Raw genomic sequence first — 25,314 nt, 5'->3', positions numbered from 1 at the left:
TATACGTAACAATTATGTTTTAATTGTGTCCACTATACCAATAGGTTGCTGTTAAAGTTTCTTATTAATGCGAAAAGTAGCTTGTTACTCGATCTCCAGTTCTGTGCATCTCATGTGCATGTACTATACATATGATGTGCATATGGTGTATATGGACAACTGATGATGTCATCTTTCTGATTTCGAAGAGAGGGCTATGAGTTATGGGTTTTTGGGTTGGCTCAGATCCGTGAGCATATCATGTGCATGTTGTGTACATACAGTGAGCAAATCCTGAAAAATTCATCCAACAAAACACCAGCATTTAATGATTGGGCTTTGTTCCCACCCTCGATGTGAGTCCAGTGGTGGTGGTCTCAAGCCTCAAATGCTTTCCGTGTTGCCAGAAAATGGTTAGAAAACTCGTGGCCTGCTTCAGTTTCTATCCCAACAATCGGGGATGAGATTCGTGACAAGGCTAGGTGTTTTGGACTCATGAGGACAAGATGAAATTGGTGGTGACTTCGAGTTGGACAGTGGTTGTCGGGACGACTGTGCATTGTGTGTGCACAATGAGAATGGGAGAGAAAGTGTGTGAGAGAGAAAGTGAGAGAAAAAAGGGAGGGAGAGAGAGAGTAGAGAGAGATAAATAAGAAAATGGGAGGAAATAACCCATTTATATACGAGGGCAATTAAGTCATTTCAAGGTGTAGAAAAAAAATCTATTTATGTCCTAAGATTAAGGAATTGTCCTATTTCTAGGTATTTCCCTATATTAAATACACTAACATAATAACATTATATATATATATATATATATTATTTTAAAAGAAAAACTTATCATTTATATATTATAAAGTAAATTTAATCAATTTTATATCAAATTTACATAAATCCGCCTAGTCTGACTAGCTGCCTGCCTAGGTCCAGTCTAGCCGCCTAGGCGCTAGGCCCTATCTCGCCGCCTGACTAGCAGCTAGCGTTTTTTTAGAACCTTGCTCTATTGTCCATTTTATCACAAAATTCCTCAATATTAGTTAGAATGGGGTAATCATATTTAAACCCCATTGGTTTTTTTTGTTCACCCACCTTTAGTGGCTTACACATGGAAATCCACACATTGGTAATTGAAACTTAGAGGTCAGCTCTATGTTAAGAGTTCAGACTTGTTTTCAATGGAAAATTGAGGTCAGCTCTTGTTAAGAGTCATGGCTTGTTTCCTTCTTGGTGACAAGCTAGTTGGCTTGCACGACCCTGAACCTAGCTCTGATACCATGTTGGATTTTTGGATCGGGCTTGTTTCTTTCTCGGTGACAAGCTCGTTGGCTTGCAAGGGCCTGAACCTAGCTCTGATACCATGTTGGATTTTTGGATCGGCGGGCTCGTGGGACCCCACTCTAACAACATCAATATTATCCTCAACTTTATCACTTGCCCAATCCGTTGAGGTTTTATCACAAAAAATCTCAATATTAATTAAAGTGGAGTAATAATATTTAAACCCTATTGTTTTCTTTTCACCCACCGATGTGGGATTCCAACAGATATGTGTCTGGTATGTTCAGGGAAACAATTTAAAATATATTAAGGGATTGTCCCCTAGCTAATGCTGTGTGGTTTTCACAGCTGGGGTTGCGGGTTTTAGATTGCAGCAATGTTTGTATGAAGGATTGGGTGGCTCAGCTAGCCCAGGTTTCATCGAAGCAGACCTTTGAAATGGTACTCATGTTAATGTGGAGTATTTGGAGAGCACGGAACGATTTGTTGTGGAGTGGAACTCGGACGCCACCAAGGGAGATAACTGTTAGGGATGAGGAGTGGTTGTCAGTGCATCATCGGTGGCATCTACCATGTAAGGAGCCTCGGAACTTGATGAAACAACGTTGGTCAAAGCCTCCTGAGGGGTGGATTAAATGTAATTTTGATGAAGCTTGGGAGGATTGAACAACGAGTGGCGGTGTTGGGGTTATCATTCGCAGCAGCAATGGTGAATTTCTGGCTGCTTTGTCAGGGAAGGTTGGGGTGGCAACCTCGCCATTACATGCTGAAATGGCTGCGGCGCGAAGAGCTGTGATGTTTGTAAAAGAACGATTTGCAGAAGGTACAAAGGTTCTTTTTGAAAGCAATTATTCAATAACTATGGCTGCTATGAAACACCAAGGGGAGGACATATCACTGTTGGGGCCTATTATTAAAGATGTGCAATTTTTTCTACATGAGTTCTCCTATTCTCAACTCAACCATGTTCGACGGGAAGCCAACCATGCTGCGCACAGACTTGCTCCAGCTGGGTTGGGTTGTCAAATGGAGATACAGTGGTGCGTGGTACCACCGGAGCTGATCAATAATTTTAGTGGAGGATAGCTCCTCTTGATTATTTGCAGTTGATGTAATCTTGTTTTGAGGAGCTAACTTTCAAAGTTGTTTATACGGGACACTCTTTTTTTCTTGGACCGGATTGAAATTTCCGGCAAGGTTTTTATCAAGGCCCATTTATGTACCATATCCTCATTTTGTACGAATTCTTCTATTTTCAATGAATATCGTACTTGCTTTCTCAAAAAAAAAAAAAAAAAAAAACATCGTAATTTTACCGTTATAAGTTTTTGACAAAATAATAAGATTTATTTTTAGCTATGCTCTTTGAAACTCGATTTTAATTTTCTTTTACTTTTTAAAACTCAAAAATCGTCACTTTGCTCTCTGGAATTCGATTTTGATTTCACTTTACGCCATGAAACTTAAAAGTTGCCACTTTACTTCCTATAACTCGATTTTGATCCCACTTTATTCTTGGAAACTCAAAAGTCGTCATTTCACTCCAAAAAATTGAATATTCACTTCATTTTGACTTCTTTTTATCTATTATGTTAAATTTACTTATGTGGTATATTTAGAGCTCACTTATGACTGACGTGGCACAAATATAAAGTTCACATATCCAATTAAATGATGCCACATAGATGAAACAAAAAAAAAATCAACAATTGTAAGGTATATACAAAATAATAAGTACGAAAAATATCAAAAATATTTAAGGGTTTCATCTCCCCGACCTGTCTACCCTTTCTCTTTCTAATCGTTGTCCATAGTTTCATCCTCTCTTCCTTCATCTCCAGTCACCTTATCATTAGTTCCATTGATTTCAATATTTCTTATGTTCTTAATGGATGTGGCCGGTGTAGAGAGAATATGGTTATTTTTGTTCTTTTTACTATTCATTAATTTCAGGGGAACTTTTGCATATTACCAATTATAAATTTTGAATGGATGAAATTATTCTTAAAATAGAAACAAGGCAATGTAAAGCGAATTTTGAGTTTCAATGAGTAAAGTGGCGAGTTTTGAGTTTCATGGAGCAAAGTAAGATTAAAATCGAGTTTCAAAGAGTAAAGTTGTGACTTTTGAATTTCAAGGAGCAAAGTGGAATGAAAATCGAGTTTCAAAGAGTATAGCTAAAATTCATGTCTTTAGAAGTAAAATAATTTGACAAAACTGTCAGATATTGTGTTTGTGTCTTTTTTTTTATATTGGGCACAATATGTGGTGCCCTTTATTGAATGGACACAGTTTCACTTTATCGGTGTTCAAAGAGACACAAACTCCTCATTTGTGTCTTAATATTATACCCAACGGCATTTTTTGGTAGTGAATTAAACTAGATAATACGATGGATTAATAGGAACTATATAATGATCAACGAATACCAACTAATTTAATTTATTATGCATGAATGTTAAGTCAGTGTTTAGGTAGCACTGTAATTTGTATAAATTTCCATTTTCTAGAAATCTGGTCACTTTCGACTTTGCCACTCCAATTCGCAGATGGTGAACTTCAGTTCTGTTTCACAAAAATTGCTTTCTCGTTAATATGATAAGATTCTCAGGAAAATTGTTGCTCTCTTAAGTAAGATGGAGATTAGTGCAGACAACAACTTGATTAATTTTTTGATAAGCTTTAATTTCAATCAGATAAGATAATCTACTAGTTCTTTCCCTCCATTAAATGCCCATCATACCCTCCATTTCTCCTTCCTCTCAGCTCTGGTCTCCATCATGTTGGATTTCTAGACTTCGTCGAATTTCTGGGTTGCAATGCAGTGGTGCAAATCTGAGCCTCATCGGATTTCCGGGACATCAATGGCGGTATTTCAGGCAATGGTGGTAGTTCGTCAAATATGGGCTTCGCTGACCAGTGATCCTAAAAACCTTGGCCACAAAAGTAAGGCCTCCGGTGGCGCGATTGCCCTCGGCAATTCACTGAAGCAGACTCTTGATCTCCTGTGGCGAGTACCCGATAGAACCGCTCGCTCCGATCAAGTAAAATCGCTGGAATTGGAAGCGCCAAATAGAGAAGAATGAAGAATTGAAAATTGGTGAGAGAGGGGGAAAATTGAGTACTTGTACAGCCTCGTAGAGCTTGAATTTTTCGAGGAAGTAGGAGTTGGGGTCAGCATCGAAGTCGATGGATGGGTGGACTTCGATGGTGGAACAAACGTATTCGGAAGAGCAATTAGGAAGATCAAATTTCTAATCCAAATTTTTAAACCAAATTTAGTAAATTAAATGATTTGAACGTTGATGATTGGAATATTACATAAATATTGATTAACGTGCTTATTTTTTTTATTACTAACACATCATTTAATTTGTAAATTTAGTTTAAAAATAATCTCTCTAACATTATCCATTCGACAAAATTGAGATTTCACTTGTCAGGTTTTGACATTGGCAAAGAAAATGAGGGAGAGGAGAGAAAGTTTGGAAAGTGAGATCACAAATAAAAAATAAAACAGAATATTACATTACATCCAACTTCGCATTTTTAGTTTTTCAATATAGTCACAACATTTTTATATAAAAATTTATCAAACACCCGAACACCTTTTTTTTTTTGTTAAAGCATTTGTACAAAAAAGTTCACAAAACACCAGCTGCTTTATTTTACAAATGTTTATCTCACAGTATAACACAAGCATTTTAAAAACAAAGGCATAGCAATATCAAACTAGCCTAAGTTTTCCAACCCTTCTCAAATTTTCCCAGAAAAGACATTGATAACTTGCATTGAATAATAGAGAATGACAGTCAAGCGGGATCCTATAACGGATGGAGAAGTTCAGAAGTCTTCAGACGCACACGGACCAGATAAGACAGGCGACACTACTCACAAACACAGCGGGATCCCCAGAATACGGTTCCTGCGAAGTTGGTTCCACTCGGGCGTGTCTGATGCCGTATGCAGCCTCCGCATGGAGCTCTAGCAGAACAAAGTTGAACTATTCTGTCCTACCAAAACCTACCAACATATATATACACCTTACCATACAAGCAACGAAATACTAACGAAGCCAAGCATTTGCATTTTGCTCTAATTTTCATTAGCAACATGAAGTAGAGAAACCATTAATACAAAATACAAAAAACCAGACCTCTGAACCACACAGAAAAAGGAGTTGTGTTGTTAACGTTCTTCTGCGAGAAGGTATTACCGTATTACCACAAATGACCTGAAAAAACATGAAAAATATGAATAAGATTTTTTCTTTTAACTTGCTGAGTGAGTAAATAACAAACTTAACCCTAACAAGGATCAACTTCATTTTATAAAAACGCCAACTAGTAGTTCAGCCATAAAGCTAACTAGTATATGCATGTATATTAGTGTACAACACGGAAGAAAAGAATATTCAAATACGAAAGGAAATAGTACCTCTGCCCAGTTGGTCGATCATCCTTTCTATCACAATTCTCAAAGAAGTTCAATCAAGCATACTCTACAAGACTCCTAAGCTGGCACCCAACAAGAAGAAGCATACACTATTCGGCCCCTCCATCCTTGGAGCATCCAATCACTATCTTGATCAATTACAAAGTCTTTGTGGTACCATGCCTTCACCTTATCCTTGAAAATCTTCACTAGACCTTGGTCCAATGGCAGCAGCTGCAACCCAGCCCTCATGCATCGAACCTCCCACTGCTTGTATGTCTCAGGCCTCTCAACCCTCTCTACGCCCTCACATGCTATTACATTCATAGCTTCCCTGCCATAGAACTCACTCTCAAACATCAACCTCTCTTCATTGTCACGGGGTATATTAATATCAAATGCATCATACAAGGCAGAGTAGTGGAAGAGAGCCTCCCGAAATCGACTGACAAAGAAAGGGGCAGTGTAGGAACCATTGATAATAGAGTGCACAAAAATATCGGGCTTCATCCTTCTTATTAGTTTTAGAACAGCATCCCTTGGACAGTTCACTTCAACTGTCTCGTCAAGTAGGTTCTTGAACCGTAACATACAATTCACAGCAAGCACCTCGTTCCTTTCAGTCTTGAGGTCCTCCAGTTGGATGGATTCCCAGTTTTGTGAAGCTATCGCATTGTACTCAAAAGGCACATTAAAACGCTCACAATATCTTGCCAAGCGACGTCCAGTCTCACCAATCCACTCTGCTGGACGAAACCCAGGTTGGGGAACCTCTATCCCTGTAATGCGTAGCTTCGGAGGTCCACCAGCTCTCTTTGAAAGATGCTGGATGAGGATGGGCCACTGGAAACCATACAGGATACCAAAATCGACAATATGAAGGATTGTTGCTTTCTCGGCCATCTTCAAAATCATCTTGTTTTTGAAGAAAATTGACATTCTCTTGAAGGGGCAAGCAGAAAGATGAACTTGGTAAGCTTTCAACATCTCAACAGCTGGTGTCCTTTTGGAAGCAAGGGATGTATAAAATATTTGGGTTCCAGTGCCAGTACCAGCCATACGAGCCTCAAGACCATTTGCAAAGAAGTGAGCCAATCTTTGAGATCCATCACCGTTAGGAGAAGAGTGCTGCCTAACCTGCTTTAGCAGTTCACTGATGCTTTTAAAATCATTGGTTGACACGGCTTGTGCGCATAAAATCAGGAGATTCCGCAAATCCACAGCTTCCTTCTTATCTCCTTGTTTCTTACCACGAGCCTTCCCACCATTACCATTAGATCCTTGTGCCAGTCCATTTGGCTGCAAGGTCTTGCTTGCTTCATTCTTGAAAGCAACATTGTCACACTGAGATTCATTATTTCCGCCAGTACAGAGCAACACCTTGTCAAACATCTCAGATAATTCACTCTCTTGAGTCCCTTCTAAATAAACTGCGGACTGCTTGCTACTCCTCCCTTCTTCCAGATCAACATCTTCCCGCTCGTGATTCTTTCTTCCCTTTGACCCATTAAGTGAGTTCTTCCTCTCACTCTTTTCTTTCTTGACAGTAACTATCGGCACATGTGCTTTCACTTCTGGAGACACTGTGTTGCTTTCCAGATCAACAAGCAACTGAGTGCTTTTCGGAAGGAATTTACTAGCTTCCTTGAACCCTCTCTGAAACTGAAAGATAGAATCACTATCTGTAAATATATTCTGAGCCACAAACTCTTCTACAGAAGAACCCTGCAGCACATCATCAACATGCTGCTCATCACCAACACGCAGCCCGTCACCAACCCTAGTCACGCCATTTTCCAGAGGAACAGACAACTGCGAACTGGAATTTGAATTAAACTGGAAGGGGTAGTCATTGGGAAGGGGAATTTGTGGAAAAGAAGATTTTTGGTCTCCTAGATCGCCAACCCATTGAGGATCAATGGAATTGCTAGTACCAGAATTAGTACTACTACCACTACAATCAGTACAATTCCCAGAAATATTACCATCGGGACTCTCAACATTCGGATTGATATAAGGGGGCTGATAGGGTGAAAAGGGGTACTGTTGACCAAGAACATCGTAGAACGATTTCTCAGTCATACGAAGACCCAATGGATCATAGAACATGCAAGGCTTTTTCTCTATATTCTCTTCCATAAGAATCTGGTTTACGTATTTGAAAACAGATTCGGAGAAATCATTGTCATCGGAGGATGTGTCTCCTCCTTCAGGGCTCAAAGTATTAGGCAGTGAAAATGAGCCTTCATCTGGTGGACTCAAACTATTAGATGGAACAAATGACTCTCCAATTGTGGTCACACTAACTTTAGGAACAATATTACCCTGTTCGAAATCAGGTGGAGTGAAAAACTGATTATCCATAAAGTTAAGATCCGGAGAGAGCTGGTTAAATTGGTATTCATTTATGAGATTTGGGAATTGAGTTGAATTGGGTGAGAAGGCTAGGTCATCAATACTAAAACCATTCATGTAATCAGGAACTCCATTGAAAGTTGGATGATCCATAACAATCACAGAAAAACACAATATCTGGGACAATTGTAATCTCTAAAACCCCTTTAAAACTTAGAGATCCAACTCACAAAATGATGAAATTCAAAGATTTAATCTCACCGACAAATTCAGAAGGAACCCATCAAGGAATAGAGCATACTAACAAGAACAAATCAGAAGCAAAATAGAAAACCCTCAAAAACCCATCAGGGAAATTGAAAAACATCGATAACCCATCAGAGTTTTTGCAGATTTATTGCACAGGAAGCAAAGGTTATCAAGTGGAAGGCTCTATGAACAAGCAAAGATCGAACCTTTACCGAATAGGACGACAGAGAACAAGATGAACAGAAAAGGACTGGCGCACCTTGAAGAAAAGCGTTGACATTTGAGACAAGAAGCGGCGGTCAACCAAACCAAACATGTTTTTCTGATATTTATAAGCTGGTGGGCATGACCGGCGTCACGAACGTTCTTGGAACGCCGCTTTTATCTTAATGGGAGTCAGAGAGTCCTGAACTCTTTCCTGCGACGCACATCAGCACATATTTGACTCTGCAACCATGGATTTGGTCCCACTCGTCCCTTGTTTTTCTCTCGATAATCTGTCTTTTTCTTTTGCTTTTCAATGTAACATAATTTGGAAATGGGACATGGAAAATGGAAGATTCTAAAATAATGTAGTAGTTTTTTTATTTTTTTTATTTTTTTTATATAAAAAATATTCATTATTAAGATGAAGAGAAGGGTGAACTTTCAAACTCGGAAAGCATAGTAGAAATTTAAGATCCTATTCATTAGGATATCGAATCATGTGAAACTATTACTTTATAGTTTATACTATAGAAGGTTACTTTCAACGTAATCGGATTGTATTAATTTTACTTCAAAATTACTATCGAACTAATTACAATAAAATGATTCGGTTTAGTTCGCTTCAACTTTATATTTACAACAACAACAAAAATTTAACTTAAATGTTTTTCATTTTTTAGGACATCAAACTTTAAAATTTATTTGCAAAAAACAATAGGCTTTTCAACGCAACTGCAAAAAATATCCAACAAAAAGAATACATGATGCCAAATAAGAGCAAACCTTCTCTAAGAACTAAGCATGCATAACCTTTTAGATGAATTTGAACACAAAGTTGACTTGAATTGGTGAGAATATGCACAACCAACAAATTAAAGATAAAAATCCTTACTTCGACACTAACATAACAATTATCACTTATATAGATCGTCAACAAATCAGAATAACATGACAGATCTACGTTAAAGGCACACATAATAAATTATGGTTGAAACAATAGAACAATAGCCCTAGCCATAAGGCCAAGAACACCACTTGTTTTCATAAGGAGCAACCATCATTGTTAACAACGGGAGAGACATTTCCATTAAGGTAGAAATCACGACCAAGGTCAAAAGTAGCATCCTAGATACCGCAATAATAGCCAAGTCGAATGTAAACTTAAAAGATTTGGAGGAAAGGGAATAGGGAAGGAAGATGAGGGTTGCACTACTCATAAGACTTAAACTCATTCAAACAATAAAAACTTGCATGTAATATGTCTCGCATGTCCAAAATTCTATGAATAGTACACAACCACGATAGATGATACATTCAACGATTACGTACATATAAGTTTTTCTCTGATTGTGTTAACATTGGTTGACTTTTAATAAAGGTCGTGTATTATTATAAATCTAAGAGAATCTCCAAAAGACTATAAAACTAATAGAAAGCTAGTTTAAAGAACGAATCCATAAAAATCATCTCCAAGAGGCTATAAAAGACTCTATATAATGAACAACATTTGCAATCCCCCTCTTGGGAGGATGATATCATTCCTCCACTTGCAAATAATATATCTGTACAATAGAAATTTCACAATCAAAATTGTTCAATGTCTCAATCTTCATTTGAAGATCATTCCTACAAAATATCATCTAAATCTGAAATCGTTTAGTTATTCAAATGTATTAATAAATGTACGGTTCAGCATTAATCTGATACTATATAAACTTAACGAGCTACTGTTCATTTTGCGATTATGAAGCCACTGCTCAAGGTTAAATGTTAAAAAAATAAATAAAATTCAAGAGTGGACCCGTGAGTTAAGAGGAAAGGAAGAGAGAGAAAGTGGTTCTACTTCTAGAGAATGAATGAGTTGATTTTTTTTCGTTTTGAAATGATTAATAATTTTTTAGATATAATGAATTGTTAATAATAAAAACTTAAGGGTTTGTGAGAATAAAGAGTATTATTCAAGATGAAAAGATGAAAAATTAGCTAAAGTAGTCCTTTTAACACTATTCACCTGTTAAATTAGTAAAAATTTAATAAAATGTTGGAAAATTTAACAGATTATATATATATATATATATATATATATTATTCATACTCAATTTCACCTAAAGTCAACCAATATGAGTAATGGCACCAAAATTTTGTTTTTCTATATATGTAACTTTGTTTTTTTGGACAAATTTTATGTAACTTTGTTGATACTCACACTTCCACCATATATAGCCGACAGAACGAATTATTCCAAAGACCCTCTCGAGAACCAAAGGCCAACAAGAAGACACATAAAAGGTTGATAAGCGCAAAACAAAGGGATCCAATCAAGCTCAATAAGCTTAGGCAAGTAACTACATCAATCACTTTTCTTTTTTTTTTTTGATCAAATATGAAGCATTTTTCTTAGAGCAAAGTAAAAGTTCAACAACATATATAGGAAACTGCTCAAAATACAACCAGAAACTATTATATCATACTCGGTTGTTCTACTACAAATCGATCAGAATGCGAGATGAGTTGAACACACATCCCACAAGTCCATATAAACACTTGTGGAATTTGGACATGATGTCACGTACAGTACAACATGATCAACTTATCCCACATTGATGAGAGGCAAAGGAGAAAAAAAAAAAAAAAAAAAAGAAAAAAAAAAGAAAAAAAAAAAAAAAAAGATGACTATAGATACATTTCTATACGTTTGCTTCCAACTTACTCAAATTCTTGTGCTTAAACTTTGTATTCATTACTCATTTGTAATGGCGAAGCTAGAATTTTAGATCAAGAGGGGTCCAAAAATCTCACATTAAAACGCTCTCCTAATTTAAAAAAAAAAAATAAGGATCTACCTAAGCTACTGACCCTCATCTTCGTCCTCAACTCAACCCCATGCCCAGTATGTATCATGACTCAGATTTAAAATAAAAGTCCTTCAAAAAAATAAGGATCTGCCTAAGCTACCGACCCTCTTTTGATCACCTTTGTCCCTCAAAACTCACAGTAACTGCATAAGAGCCACCAACCTCAAATCGAACAACGGTGAAGAAAAAAGGGAAAATATTCTAGTTGGGGACCCAATCCCCTAATATATATATATATATATATATTGTTGGAAATAAAAGTTATAACTCTAGGTTTTTTTGTGTGAAAATAATATCAAGGTAGCCTTGAGCTGACTTGGTACGACTGGACTAAGTTTGTGTATCTAATTCACTCACTATCATGTGGTGTAAAAACAACTAGCGTGAAAGCAAGGGCAAAGCCATGATTTTTTTCTTGGGTGGGCTAGCTAAAATTAGTACCATAAAATCATATGTTTATTTTTTTTTTCTTATGTAAAATTATAATCAATATCAAAAAAACAACAATAGAATATAAACAATTCTCGAAATCATAACCCTAACTGACAACTTCAAGGACCATATAAATGATTAACCTACTAAATAAATCAAAGATAAGTAAATAAAGCAATTAAGAACATACCAAGATTACATTTATTGGAAAATCGCAACGAAAAGTAAGGATTTGCAGAGATAAGGATTTAATGTGAACTAAAAAAAAATTCTTTTTCTTTTCTTGAGTAAAAAGTACAGAGGCTAAATCGCATAGGGTAAATGATATTTTTCTTTAACGAATAGGATAGAAGGGGGAGGGGAGATAGAACTAATTTATTAATTAATATTATTATTGGGGAAACTTGATATAAGTCCAATTTTTTTAGTCAATAGTAGGAATAGTCCAGTTTATTAAAATAAGTCCAATTTGTTATATTTAATTATTTAATTATCAATAGTTATCTGTTCAATGATAAGATTTATTATAAAAATCAAATTTCTTCCCAATTATCTCTTTGCTTATTTCTTTTTATTTATCTTTTTGTTATTTCTCGTTCTTCCTCCTACTTTAAACCCCATTTATAGATTTTATTTTTAATTTTTATAATCAACCTATATCACAGGTTAATTATATTTATCTACCTATATGACAGATTCTTTTTTTATAATCAACCTGTCACAGATTAATGTGTCTTACTTGTAGGTATGTTATGTTTTTTCTACATTTTAATTAGGTTTCATATCTCACGTATAGGTATTATATACATTCATATATTTGTTACTTGAGTTAGGGTAGAATGTTTTGTAGACAAATTTATGTTAGTATATTAGTATTTTTGTTATAAGATATTAAATATATTCTTTTGGAGTTGGAAAATGCATAATATTAGAAGATTTTAATTGATTTTTAATATTTTTAGAAAATATAAAATGAGTATAAAAGAAATAAAAACATATAATTAAATAACTGGACTTACTCCTAAAAACACTCTACATTTTTGGACCTGGATCTAAAAGCCCCTTTATTATTTTTAACAAAAAAAGTATTATTTATTACCTATCCTCTACTAAATATGCATGAAATAATAACCTGTATTGGAATTGAGTTGACTATATAGGCTACATGCATTAACATAAGCCATTAAAGCACAAGTTTAAAAAAGAATAGTGTTATTCACACACCCTTATTGATTTTTTGTCCTTCATCTTCATCAATTCATTCGATTTTAATGCCAAAAACTAAAAAGGATATGTGAGAAATAAAAATGGTTGTGTAGATAGCACTACACTTACAAAAAAAACCTCCCTGGGCTACAACCCACCTTAGCCTTGTGGGTGGCTCCGCCCGTGCGTTAAAGAGCTTAACTTTTAAAACTGTTGAAATCGAAAGTTATTAGTGATATGCCCCTTAGTTTCGGATTAGCCCAAGACAATTATGGCCCTTTGATGGTTGCGTAGATAGCATTATACTTACAAAAAAAAAACCTCCTTGGGCTACAGCCCACCTTAGCCTTGTGGGTGGCTCCGCCCGTGTGTGAAAGAGCTTGACTTTTAAAACTATTGAAATCGAAAGTTATTAATGATATGCCCCTCCCTTAGTTTCGGATTAGCCCAAGACCATTATGGTCCTTTCATGGCTTCGCCTCTGCTCATTTGAATAAAGTTTAGATTTGGGTATAAAAGAGTGAATATTTGGTACAACTTTTAAACAATCCCCTTTATGTCGAAATTATCCTGTTAATAATGCTGAAATGGTCCTATTATTGGAAGGGAGTCTCGTCTAGTATTTCTTTAGTTAGACAACTCTGGTACTACTTAGGGGAAAAGAAAATGACATGCAATTTGTTTTGGTACCTTATGAGATGTGAAGTGATTTGGACCTCCATAGAGATTAGAGAGCCGACATGCAATTTGCAATACTTGTAGTCTTCTAGACGTTCTAGTTTCTTCCACTATCACTCTCTCGTCGCTCTCCTCCTCTCGTGTAAACGTGTTCATGCAGGCACATAACGATGTGAGGAAGTGACAGGACCTCAACCACACAAACCATGATCGTCGATTAAGGCCTGATTTGGTACTGAAGTGATTCTGAAAAAAGTTGGTATCAAAAAAAGTTATGAGCTATTTTTGTGTTTGATAAACATTCAGCTTCAGCTTTTTTTCACAGTTTTGGGTGAAAAAAAAGCCAAAATCAAGAAGCTGCAAAACCCAGCTTTGAAAAACTGGCTTTTTTCACATCTAATTTACATAAAAGTTTACCAAACACTATAATACTGCTTTTTTTTTTCAAAAGCACTTTTACAAAAAAGTTTACCCAACACTCTGCTGCTTTACTTCACAGCTACTTATTCTCACAGCATATTAGAAACAACTTTTTTTCAAAGCACAGCAATACCAAACCAACCCTAAAGCACCCTTTCGCCACCGTTATCTCCTCCCTTTTATTCTCAAATCAAAACCACAATGGCAAATACAATTAATGAACACCATTCAAAGTCGAAGCATTGTTTTTGTGGTTGACGAAAATTTAAGTCACCTTTTGAAAAATAAATATCACTCTCTGACCTGCCAGCTTAGGCACTTCCGCGCGCGCCCAACTGACCTAGTTCGTTCAGGCGCATGTCTAATAAACTTTTTAATTTTTTAAATGGTTATGGATTAATGGAGGCAATGGTTAGCCATTTAGGTCGATTTTTAGAACACTAAATGTTGTATAGGGAGTCATTAAATTTACTCATCAATGCACCAGAGAAAAAATGATATCACATCAAGTGCGCATGGGATTCAACGGAATATAACCTTTAATGTGTGAGTTCCACAACCATCGAGAGTAGAGATATAATTCACGTGCTGGTATGCAACTGACGGTAACACAACTTATGCATGAAATGTACTGACATAGTATTTGATAGACAAATTGAATGACCCATATTTGGTGAGTTCCATGAATATAGAAACAAAAATAAAAAAGTTTACAAGGTACTAATTGTCGGCATGTTGCAAATTTTGCATACGTATGGCGCATTGGAGAACATAGAGATATTTGTAGTGTCCTTATTTGAGATCCGCAAGATCTTACAAAGGATGGTCTGCTGATTGTTGACACGACCGGTTGTTGTGTATTGCTCAGTTTAGCTGTTCTGTTGTATTCACTATTCAGTGTGTCATCAGCTGCGTTGTTGTGTTGTATCTATTTTGTTTAATTACGCGCCCCTTTGATAGCCGCACAAGTTTTTAGTTTGCAGTTTTTCAAAGTAACTGAGAAAAATCGAAGATAAAAAACGAAATGATCATCAAACAAACTTATACACCTGAATTTTGTGGTGCATGAAAGGCCACAGTCACGCATGCGAGCGACTCACATGCTAGCTAGCATAACTCTTTAGGATATTATGATAAGGTGACCTAGTGAGATTGATCTCATCATTTTAGCTTTACTCACGTTGCAATCCAAAACAAGCATATTTTCTGCTCTATTGTTCATGTATCAGTCGGCTTCCTTGGAAACTACAAAGGGTTGTGTTCCTCATAAATTATCTATGCGTCTGAAACACGATCAATTTTACATCCCTAATCTTTTCAGTTCGAAAATTTTGAAGTACATCAATGAGTAGTATAAATTACTGAATTTAACAACTAAATATGCGCTTAAGAATTCAAGAAAAGCTTAACAAAGCCAATTTTAACAAATGCATGGCACTGTTGTATAGCAAGACTCCTTTTTGTCTTTCCATCGTTCCTTTTTCCCTCTCTCTAGGTGTTACTTTTCAAGTTGATGAAGCTGAAATGGTACCTACTACTCTTACCTTTGCCACTTCGCATACGGGCTTCACTCTCTCTACGGTGTCAGCCATAAGTTTGATTAAATCGCGCTCGGTTTGAGCTCGGCGATCAAAAGTTCGGATGAATGTGAAAGCGGTAACCAATCCTTCCCCGGCATTCCAAAAAAGCAAAAGTTGCTTTCATTTGGCAATTAGATTCAACTTAGACATACAAAAAGAAAACTACAATGTTCAATATTACAATAGTTCACCGTAAATCAACTTTCTAATACAAACTTAAGCACTGCTAGCATGATATATATACAAGGGAAGGATTCAGAGTCCGGGCAAGTTCGAACAAAGCAGACTAGAATACTGATAAGCAACCAGTACAAAGTCACCAAGACAGGTTGGTGATTGCAAAATACAGCACAACTATATATATGTAGAACTACAGAAGTTAATTTCAATGGTTACCTGCCTATTTGTGCAAGTCAATTCAGTTCTAACAAGCATGCATTTCAGGACCTAGACGGAACCCAACAGGAGGAACTATAGATAATCCTGCCCTTCCATCCTTGCAGCATCCAGTTTCCATCTTCATCAACCACGAAATCACGGTGGTACCCCAGTTTCACCTTAGACCTTAATTTGTTCATGAGTTCACGGTCCAATGGCAGCTGTTTGAACCCAGCCCTCGTGTTCCGAACCTGCCACTGCTTATATGTCTCAGGCCTCACAACTCTCTCAGAGCCCTCACAAGCTACTGTGTTCACAATCTCTCGCCCAAGGAACTCTTCCTCAAACATCAATCTCGTCGGATCCTCACGAGGTAAATTGGTATCACACATATCAAAGAATGCAGAGAAGTGGAATAGAGCCTCCCTGAAGCGAGTGACGAAGAAGGGGGCATTGTACGATCCATTAACAATACTGAGGATAAAAATATCAGGATTCATGCCCCTGATTAAATTTAGAACAGCATCCCTCGGGCTGTTTACCGCAACTGTCTCGTCAAGTAGGTTAGAAAACCGGAACAGACTATTCACTGCAAGCACTTCATCTCTCTTGACTTTGAGTTCCTCGTACTGGATAGTTTCCCATTTCTTTGCTATGCCATTGTACTCGAAGGGAACATTATACCGCTCACAATACTTTGCCAAACGATGACCCGTCTCTTGGACTCTTTCTTCGGGTCGAAAACCACTTTGGGGAAGCTCTATTCCCGTAATGCGTAGTTTTGGAGGCCCGCCAGGTCTTCTTGAGAGGCAATGGATGAGAGCAGGCCATTGAAATCCATAAAGGATTCCAAAATCTATAACATGCAGTGTTTCTGCTTTCTCAGCTAATTTTGAAATTGTGTGGTTTGCAAAGACTATCACGGCCTTCATGAATGGGCAGGCTTTAATATAAGTCTGATAAGCCTTCAGCATATCAGCAGCTGACGTTCTTTTAGAAGATAGAGCAGTATATAATTGAGTTCCAGTGCCAGCCAACCGTGCTTCAAGGCCATTTGCAAAGCAATGAGCCAACCTCTGAGAACCATCGCCAAATGGGGAAGAGTGCTGCCTAATCTGCTTTAGTAGCTCACTAGCAGTCCTACGATCATCAGCAGAAACAGCTTGTGCACATAAAATCAGGAGAGCTCTCAAATCAACCACTTCTTTCTTATCGCCATTTTTCTTGGCACGAGTCTTTCCGTTACTAGTTCCAACAGATTGCTCATTCTGCTGCAGAGCCTTGTTTGCTTCATCCTGACAGACTTCTTCACCTTTACACCCAATAGCGTCGGGTTTTCCCTCACGACAGATTAGCACCTTATCAAAAATCTCCGACAGATCAGCCATATCCTCATAAACCGCTGATTGCTTGGTACTCCTCCCATCCTCCAAATCTGTATCCTCCCTCTCATGACTCTTCTTTCCTCTCAAACTAGAAGAAAAATAATCGCTTTCATCCTTCTCCATCTTAACCACCACATTTTCAGCCTTTCTATCAGCCATTGTGTAAGGCTTGTTATTCTCCAAATCAACAATCAATTGGCCTTTGGGGAGAAACTTACTAGCCTCCTCTACCCCTCTGTTAAACTGCAACACCATTTCACTCTCACTGAACAAATTAGAAAGCATACGCTCACTCACATAAGAACCCACCAAGCCGTCCCCTTTCGACGAAAACTGAGACTTGGGCATTGAATTGGACTGGAAAACAAAGTTTTCAGGAATTGGGTTTTGCAAAATAGAGGGCTTATGTTCAATAACATCAACACTACTACTCCATGAATCGACCGAATGGCTAGTGGTAGAGTTAGAACTAGAACTAGAACTAGTCTTGCCACTATAATCACTGAAAGTTGCAGAAGAACAACCATCCGGGCTCTCTACATTAACCGGGTGTTGATCCGGAGAAGCCGGAAACTTCCCACCAAGAACCTCATACAGAGTCTTCTCAGCGGCTTGGACAGCCAAAGGGTCATGAAACATACAGGGCTTTGTCTCCATATCCTCCTCCAGTAACACCTGGTTTATGTACTTGAGCACACTGTCAGAGTAGTCACTGTCATCTCCCTCGGGGCTCAGGCTCGGCGACAGAGTAGAGTTGCTAGGGTTTTGGTCCACAAAGCTAAGATCTACAAAGGGGTCGCTACTTGGGTACTCATTGAAATTGGGGGAAAGTGTATGGTCGATGAAATTGGAATTGGAATTGGGCAATTGATACGAACTTGGATCCATGTCAATCAAAATTTTGAGAAAATTGATGAAAACCCAGTTCGAATTTGGTGAAAATTGAGGAAATTAAGACTCAAAGATTGAAACTTTGGGATTTGAGGTGAAGAATCTGCTTACCTGGGAGAGAACAGAGAAACCCTAAGCCATTACTGCGTAGAGGTCTGCCCAGAGAAACGGGTGGCGTAGGAGAGACGAAGATGAAAGTGGGGAGACTAGGCGAGCGAAGGATTTGGAAGTCAAGAAGCGAGAGACGTCACACGGCGTGGTTTCATGGCATTTCTTGCAGAGAGATTACGCAGCTCATCCAAATTGGTAAAGCTGTGGAAGTCTTCTGTTGACCAATGGATTTTAACCTACTGCACCTTTTCTTTGGTTGTTTTCTTCAGCGGCGAATTGTTTTTAATTATTATTTAGTACTACGATTTAATAATATTCAACTGTTATTTGTAAGATCTTAAGTTCGATTCTTAATAAATACAAATTTGAAACATATTATTCCAGCTGATTGTGAGGCTTAGTCAACTCTCTCACCCCTTTAGTGTGATAATATTGTTTGCTAAATATAAAAAAAAGAGGTGTGGATTGCGAATTTGATGTTAAATTAGGTTGCTTATTATGTAGTTTAACCGAACTCTTCCTCATTTTAGTATAAAATATGTCGTTGTACCAAATATATATATACACACACGCACACAGTGTCTTTAATCAGTGGCAACTTTTTTGAAAAGAAAAAAAAAAGAGTAATGTGTCATTAATAGTAAATAAGTACGTTAATCAATATTTAATTAACAATTCATTATTAACAACCATGTCAGATGATTATATTAAATATGTATTATTGTATTATTATTTTATGACTATAATAATAACTATAATAAGTTAAAAAATAAAATGAAATTTTATTTATTTATTTTATTATATATAAAATAAAATATATAATTTATAAAATATTATAAATTCCCTTCCCATAACCTAGTCTATTAATAACAAAACTTGTTTTTCCAATGTATAAAATTAAAATTCCAATGGTTTTTGCTACCATGACCTTACCGATATAATTTAAAATTTAATTTTTCTAGTATTACTTAAAAAATTAAACTTCAAAGGGTTGGCCTAGTTTCAAATCCTAACTCGAATTTGAAATCTCATGGATGCATTTTTTCTAAACTCACCGACTTTGCTTTCACGTACATTTTCATGAGAGCCAAAACTATACTGGCAGCAAGTGAGAGTTGTTGTAGCCTACAATGCCCTTGTCACTCTAGAATGTTTCAAGAAGCGAAACTTTGATTGCCAACATTCGATTGGAGGTTTCTACTTAAATATTAATTTTTTTTATTTTGTTTTGTAAAACGTAATTAAAATTAAGTGAAATGACACGTTACAGATAATTAAATATATAATAAATATATACTAATTTATGATGGTGAGAAAAATACTCCCAAATATATTTGTAGATCCAAAATTTAGTCGGTGCCAAAGGTTTCTCGAAAGTTGTATATTGAAGGTGATTCTAAATGTCTGATTTGACTTCCCTTGCGAAGAAATGGCATGCATCCTCCAGAAACTTGAAAATGTTGATTTCGAAGTTTCTAGCCTTATCCATTTTGAAAATATGCACGTGAAGCCAGCAGATGTCATCATGTGTGGCTGGCTAGTAACACCACATCATCAGTCACGTAATGGTAGTGCATGCACCATAGTTTTTCTATATCCAATGCTCTAGTGAAAACCTCGCTGATCCTAAATCTCATATTATTTGTAAATTTAGTTTAAACAATTAGACTATCCAGTATTATTCGTTTTTGTAAATCTCCTAGATTTTGCTTGGCATATGCAATATGTCGAAAGTTGAGCCAATCTTATTGGTTTTCTCAATCAAAAACAAACAATATGATGTACGTATTCTTTGGTCTGAGGTTTAGAAAACACTGAAAATAGGGGCAAATAATAGACATTTTGCTCTGAAGATAAGTTTATGTTCCACTACAGTAATCAGAGTTGATTGACACTTATTTCTCAATATACAATGACCACGTCCTTGTAATATGATACTCTCAATCACAAAGCTTCAGTGAACCACGATTATATTAAGACTCTCACATATACACTCAATAACACTCTCTAATATCTAGTGTACTATATGTATGATTAAAAGTGATTCCTTACTACATGGGACTTGCCTATTTATAGTAGAGATGCTTCCTTTTGAAAGCACGTGACTCTTTCAAAGTATGATTCTCTATCACCTTACAATTTAGCATTAATTTTCATACCAACATTACAACATATTGTGCCGAAACATGAGCCGGCAAAGAGCCCCGAAAAGTCCCACTTTTCGAAGTCTTCTTAGCATTTTTCTTCATAAAAAGTTAAAGGTTACAACTTTGTATTAAATTTCATATTTAAAGAGACGTATTTCCACTAAAAGGCACCGCTATTAATTTTCATTCAACCAAAAATTCAATATCATAACCATAAAATTAAACTTCCATCATCATCTGTCAATCAAAACAAACAATGTACATTAAACATGAACTGTGACTTTTTCCAAGTAGTAAACTACCAGGAATAACCCTATGATGTCAATATATATAAAGATGTGCTATCCACAAATTTTTTTTTACTTCTCACACATCCTTTGTTAATTTATGTTCGTTGATCTTCTTCAATTCATTCTATCCAACGGCTTAAAATTAGAAGAGTGTGTAAGAAGTAAAAAAAAAAGTATGAATACCACAGCCCTCTATATATATATATATATATATATATATATGCGCATCTGTTTTCCACTACCTGTGATCAAGAATTAGTTTAGCTTATCTTAATGGGTCGAGTTTTATCTTCGGCACCATAATTTTCTGTTTAATATTTGATTTGGGATTAAATAATATAACTCATACGATATTTTTATTGTTTTAATGAGAAATTATCAAAGAGAAATGTTAAGGTGACTCTCTTAAAAGTGAAACTCTTAATAAATCCTCTGATATTTCATGTTTAATGTTTTTTAATGTTGGCACGAAAATTGATGTTAAACCATGAGGTGTCAGAGAATTTATAGAGAGTCTCACTTTGAGAGTCTCCATAACATTTCTCAATATAAAAAAGAGTAATGTTATTCTTACCACAATTTTATATCATATTTCTTTACTATCTTAGGTGGCAGATGAGTTAGACAAGTTACATCATTTAATTTCAATCTTTTTATTAATTAAAACACTTAAAAAATCTTTGGTAGAAGAATCAAACTCTTCGCATGTCACAATCATCATTTAATTAACAATCTTTTTATTAATTAGTGATTAACATTTTGAAATTAAATGCTAATTAATTTAGATGATGTAGTTGTCCACATCAGATACCACCTAAGGTGGTATACAATTGTGATACAAAAATATGGTAAGAATAGCATTATTGTATAAAAAATATTATTCTGATTACCTAGTAAATAGTAAAACATCTTCAACGGGGTGGGATCATGATCCTCTCCTAAGCAAAAGGTGAGGATCCTCCTGATCAGGCCCATCAGGCCGTTCGAATTTTATCCAACGGTTACAAACAGGGGGCCCCTCTAAAAATTATAATAATTGTAGCCGTTAGATAAAATTTAAACAGCCCGATAGGTCTGGTCAAGAGGATCCTCACCATTTGTTTAGGAGAGGATCCTAATCCAACGGGGTGGACCTCTAATGTTAATCACTATTAATAATATAATCTTTAGTCACCAAGAAAACTAGAGTCGAATAAATATATGAATATTACTTTACTTACCAGTTAAGCGTTCTTCGTTAGTCTTTTTGTTTATTAATAGATAGATTTGCATATTCAAGTTCAAACTTCAAAGCCAGCTAAAGATGGATACAAACTTAGAACGTAGAAAATTACAATTATATTGGTTGATGGAGATGGTCAACCACTGAGGAATCTTGAACATAATTTCGTCCCATGCGTAGTTAGTATGCAGCAGAAACAGAAGATATGGCAAATCAATAAGCAAACAAATTAATGATCTCAGAAGCTGTTGTATGCTTTTGCTAGCTAGGCTTGGTGGATAAGTCATTTAAAAAACCAGTACTTTAGCACTGTTATATAAGATCAACGTGCATGCATCAGCAATATCATCTCATGGTGGGTTAGGTCCGCATGGTTTGAAAATGGATCGCAATATCTAATCTCGTAGTTTTTTTTTTATACAACGATATTGAAAATGAAATATAGACAAACAAATCGTCAATGAAAGGGATCAAATTTGTGCTTTTTTGATAAACTTTATAAACACATGTAGGTTCCTTAATCAATATTATTAATATCATTCCAGCTTAACTACCGAAAGTTTTTATGATAAAACTAATATCAAGTAATAGGTGTTGAGACAATATGAGTAACATTGGTGGCAAACTTGCATGGGCGCATAAAATTTATCACGCTTCTCTCCCGCCATTAGTTCTAGATCTCTTTAGAATTACCGTCATACCTCTACGGTCTTCATGTTCAAACTGAAATGACATACTCGACTCAATTACCATCCTCATATTTGAAGGTCATTAGAGACAAAAATGAATTGAATTGCATGGTCCCTGGTTCAACTCCCCACCCACTTCTAACTTCATGCTGCAGTTTCTTGACTTGACTGCCGATGGCAACTTACATAAAACAAGTTCATTATTACATAATATCTTGATCCTATTTATATATAACGTTATTTTAATTCTTGATAAAGATGATTTTTAGATTAAAATCATGAGTAAGATCAAAATTTAATTTTAGTCTCTTGATACATTAATAACCTCATTTATTAATTATATTTTGATTTTTTAATTATTTCTCTTTTCTTCCTAATTTTTAATGTATTAATTTTATTTCATTATAATTTTCATTTTCATTTCATTTACCATAATATATTTTGTTGTAACTTGTAAACATTTAAATAAACTAATTTTTTTTATACAATATATTTCGATGTACTTTGTCTTCTTCATTTAGGTACATTAAATTCATTATAATACATTTCGGTACATACATTTAAGTACACATATTTCGGTATATACATTTTGATACAAATATTTAGGTACATTAATTCAATATAATACATTTCGGTACACACATTTAGATACATTAATTTAATACAATACATTTCAATACATATATTTCGATACATACATTTCGGTACTAACAGTTAAATACATTAGTTCAACATAATACATTTCGGTACATACATTTATGTACATTATGTCACATTCCGGCCCAGGGCGGATCACTTCCCGGTCTCGCTCCACTACTGTAGCACGATATTGTCCGCTTTGGGCCCCGACCACGCCCTCACGGTTTTGTTTTTGGGAACTCACGAGCAACTTCCCAGTGGGTCACCCATCATGGGATTGCTCTAGCCCCCTTCTCGCTTAACTTCGGAGTTCCTAAGGAACCCGAAGCCAGTGAGCTCCTAAAAGGCCTCGTGCTAGGTAAGGATGAGAATATACATTTAAGGATCACTCCCCTGGGCGATGTAGGGTATCACAATCCACCCCCCTTAGGGGCCCGACGTCCTCGTCGGCACACACGCGACCAGGGTTAGGCTATGATACCAAATTGTCACATCCCGACCCGAGGCAGATCACTTCTCAGGCCCGCTCCACTACCGTAGCACGATATTGTCCGCTTTGGGCTTACCATTCCCCCACGGTTTTATTTTTGGGAACTCACGAGCAACTTCCCAGTGGGTCACCCATCATGGGATTGCTCTAGCCCCTTTCTCGCTTAACTTCGGAGTTCCTACGGAACCCGAAACCAATGAGCTCCCAAAAGGCCTCGTGCTAGGTAAGGATGAGAATATACATTTAAGGATCACTCTCTTGGGCAATGTGGGATGTCACACATTAATTGAATCTTTCAAATTTGAAGAATGTTAAATAAAATTAATAAACTCTTTTTTGTCAAAAAAATAAAATAAAATTTGTATATGAATAAATTTAAATATTTAATGGGGGAGACATTAAATAAAATGCACATTAATTATTTTGAATTAAGGATATATCAAGGGATTATAATCAATATGTAATATAACACCAGGTTTATTTTAAGTTTATTAAAGTTAAAAAAAACCCCTAACATATAATATGTGTTCAAACATTACATATGTCAGTTTTATTGAAACGAGATACAGATACAGCGATAACAATAAACCAGTTCCATATAAGTCATTATATTAAAACTCAATTAGAAATTGAAAGTTACATAAACCCAACCCAATCCAATAATTCTCACAATTCCTCTTTTGTCATCTTTATTTTTCAAAGGCAGGGTACCTTATACCCCACTTGTAGCAACATCCATTGAATGTTATCAAAATTGAGCCGTTGGTGTCACTATTAGCATCGTTGTCTTTGTTCAGTGACATTCTGGGACCTCATTATTTCGAGTCACATTTTTTTCTTCATTCCTAAGTTTGATTTTTTTAACTTATTCCTTTTCCTTCTTTTGGAGGTTTATCTCCGCGTTCATACTACCAAATAGTCAAAAAGACTAGTCATCGTGCGGGACCTGGTTTCTCTGCCCTCCTAGTTCTCATACACTCACATATCCTTCTATTTGTACGGTCACGATTAAATCACGTCAACATTTTATATCATTATTTTTTTATCTTATTATCTCTATAAAAAAATCAATATAAAATATTGACATGACTTAATCGTAATCGCACAAAACAGAAAGAGATGAAAGTGTATAAGAACTGGAATGGCAAAAAGCCGGGTCCCATCATGCGTGCTCCTAAAGAAACGAAAGCAGAATGCAACCGTGAATATCGGAATCTCTGTAGCATGTATATTGTCGCTTTCGCTTCAAAGTAAGCACGAGGCGGCTTAATTCCAGGCTTGTAAGAAAAGTAATCTCAGTTATATGTAATTAGGTCGACCAACTAATGCTTTTTCTTATCCACTTTTTGTGCCTAAGCAATTAACAAAGTGTTTGTTTTGACTAGTCTTTTAAGATATT

General features: G+C 36.0%; 2 protein-coding genes across 2 annotated transcripts; both read right to left on the bottom strand.

The window, feature by feature from the left end:
* Positions 1 to 4,900: 4,900 nt before the first annotated feature.
* Positions 4,901 to 8,778, bottom strand: LOC137714934 (scarecrow-like protein 34). The gene is made up of 3 exons (XM_088691448.1): positions 5,695 to 8,778; positions 5,414 to 5,491; positions 4,901 to 5,280 (listed from the first exon to the last, which is right to left on the bottom strand). The coding sequence occupies exon 1, from the start codon at positions 8,197 to 8,199 to the stop codon at positions 5,770 to 5,772; it is 2,430 nt and encodes an 809-aa protein (XP_088547574.1). The 5' UTR covers positions 8,200 to 8,778; the 3' UTR covers positions 4,901 to 5,280; positions 5,414 to 5,491; positions 5,695 to 5,769.
* A 6,992-nt stretch (positions 8,779 to 15,770) lies between these two features.
* SCL14 (SCARECROW-like 14) lies at positions 15,771 to 18,690 on the bottom strand. Its single transcript, XM_068454098.2, has one exon. It carries the CDS (start codon positions 18,322 to 18,324, stop codon positions 16,114 to 16,116), a length of 2,211 nt encoding a protein of 736 aa, XP_068310199.2. The 5' UTR covers positions 18,325 to 18,690; the 3' UTR covers positions 15,771 to 16,113.
* Positions 18,691 to 25,314: the final 6,624 nt, after the last annotated feature.

The sequence above is a fragment of the Pyrus communis genome, chromosome 3 (genome assembly GCF_041283825.1).
Source record: "Pyrus communis isolate YQ-2024b chromosome 3, ASM4128382v1, whole genome shotgun sequence".
Taxonomy (NCBI): domain Eukaryota; kingdom Viridiplantae; phylum Streptophyta; class Magnoliopsida; order Rosales; family Rosaceae; genus Pyrus; species Pyrus communis.
The sequence above is the reverse complement of the archived record's forward strand: the minus strand, read 5'-3'. Positions and strand labels throughout refer to the sequence as shown.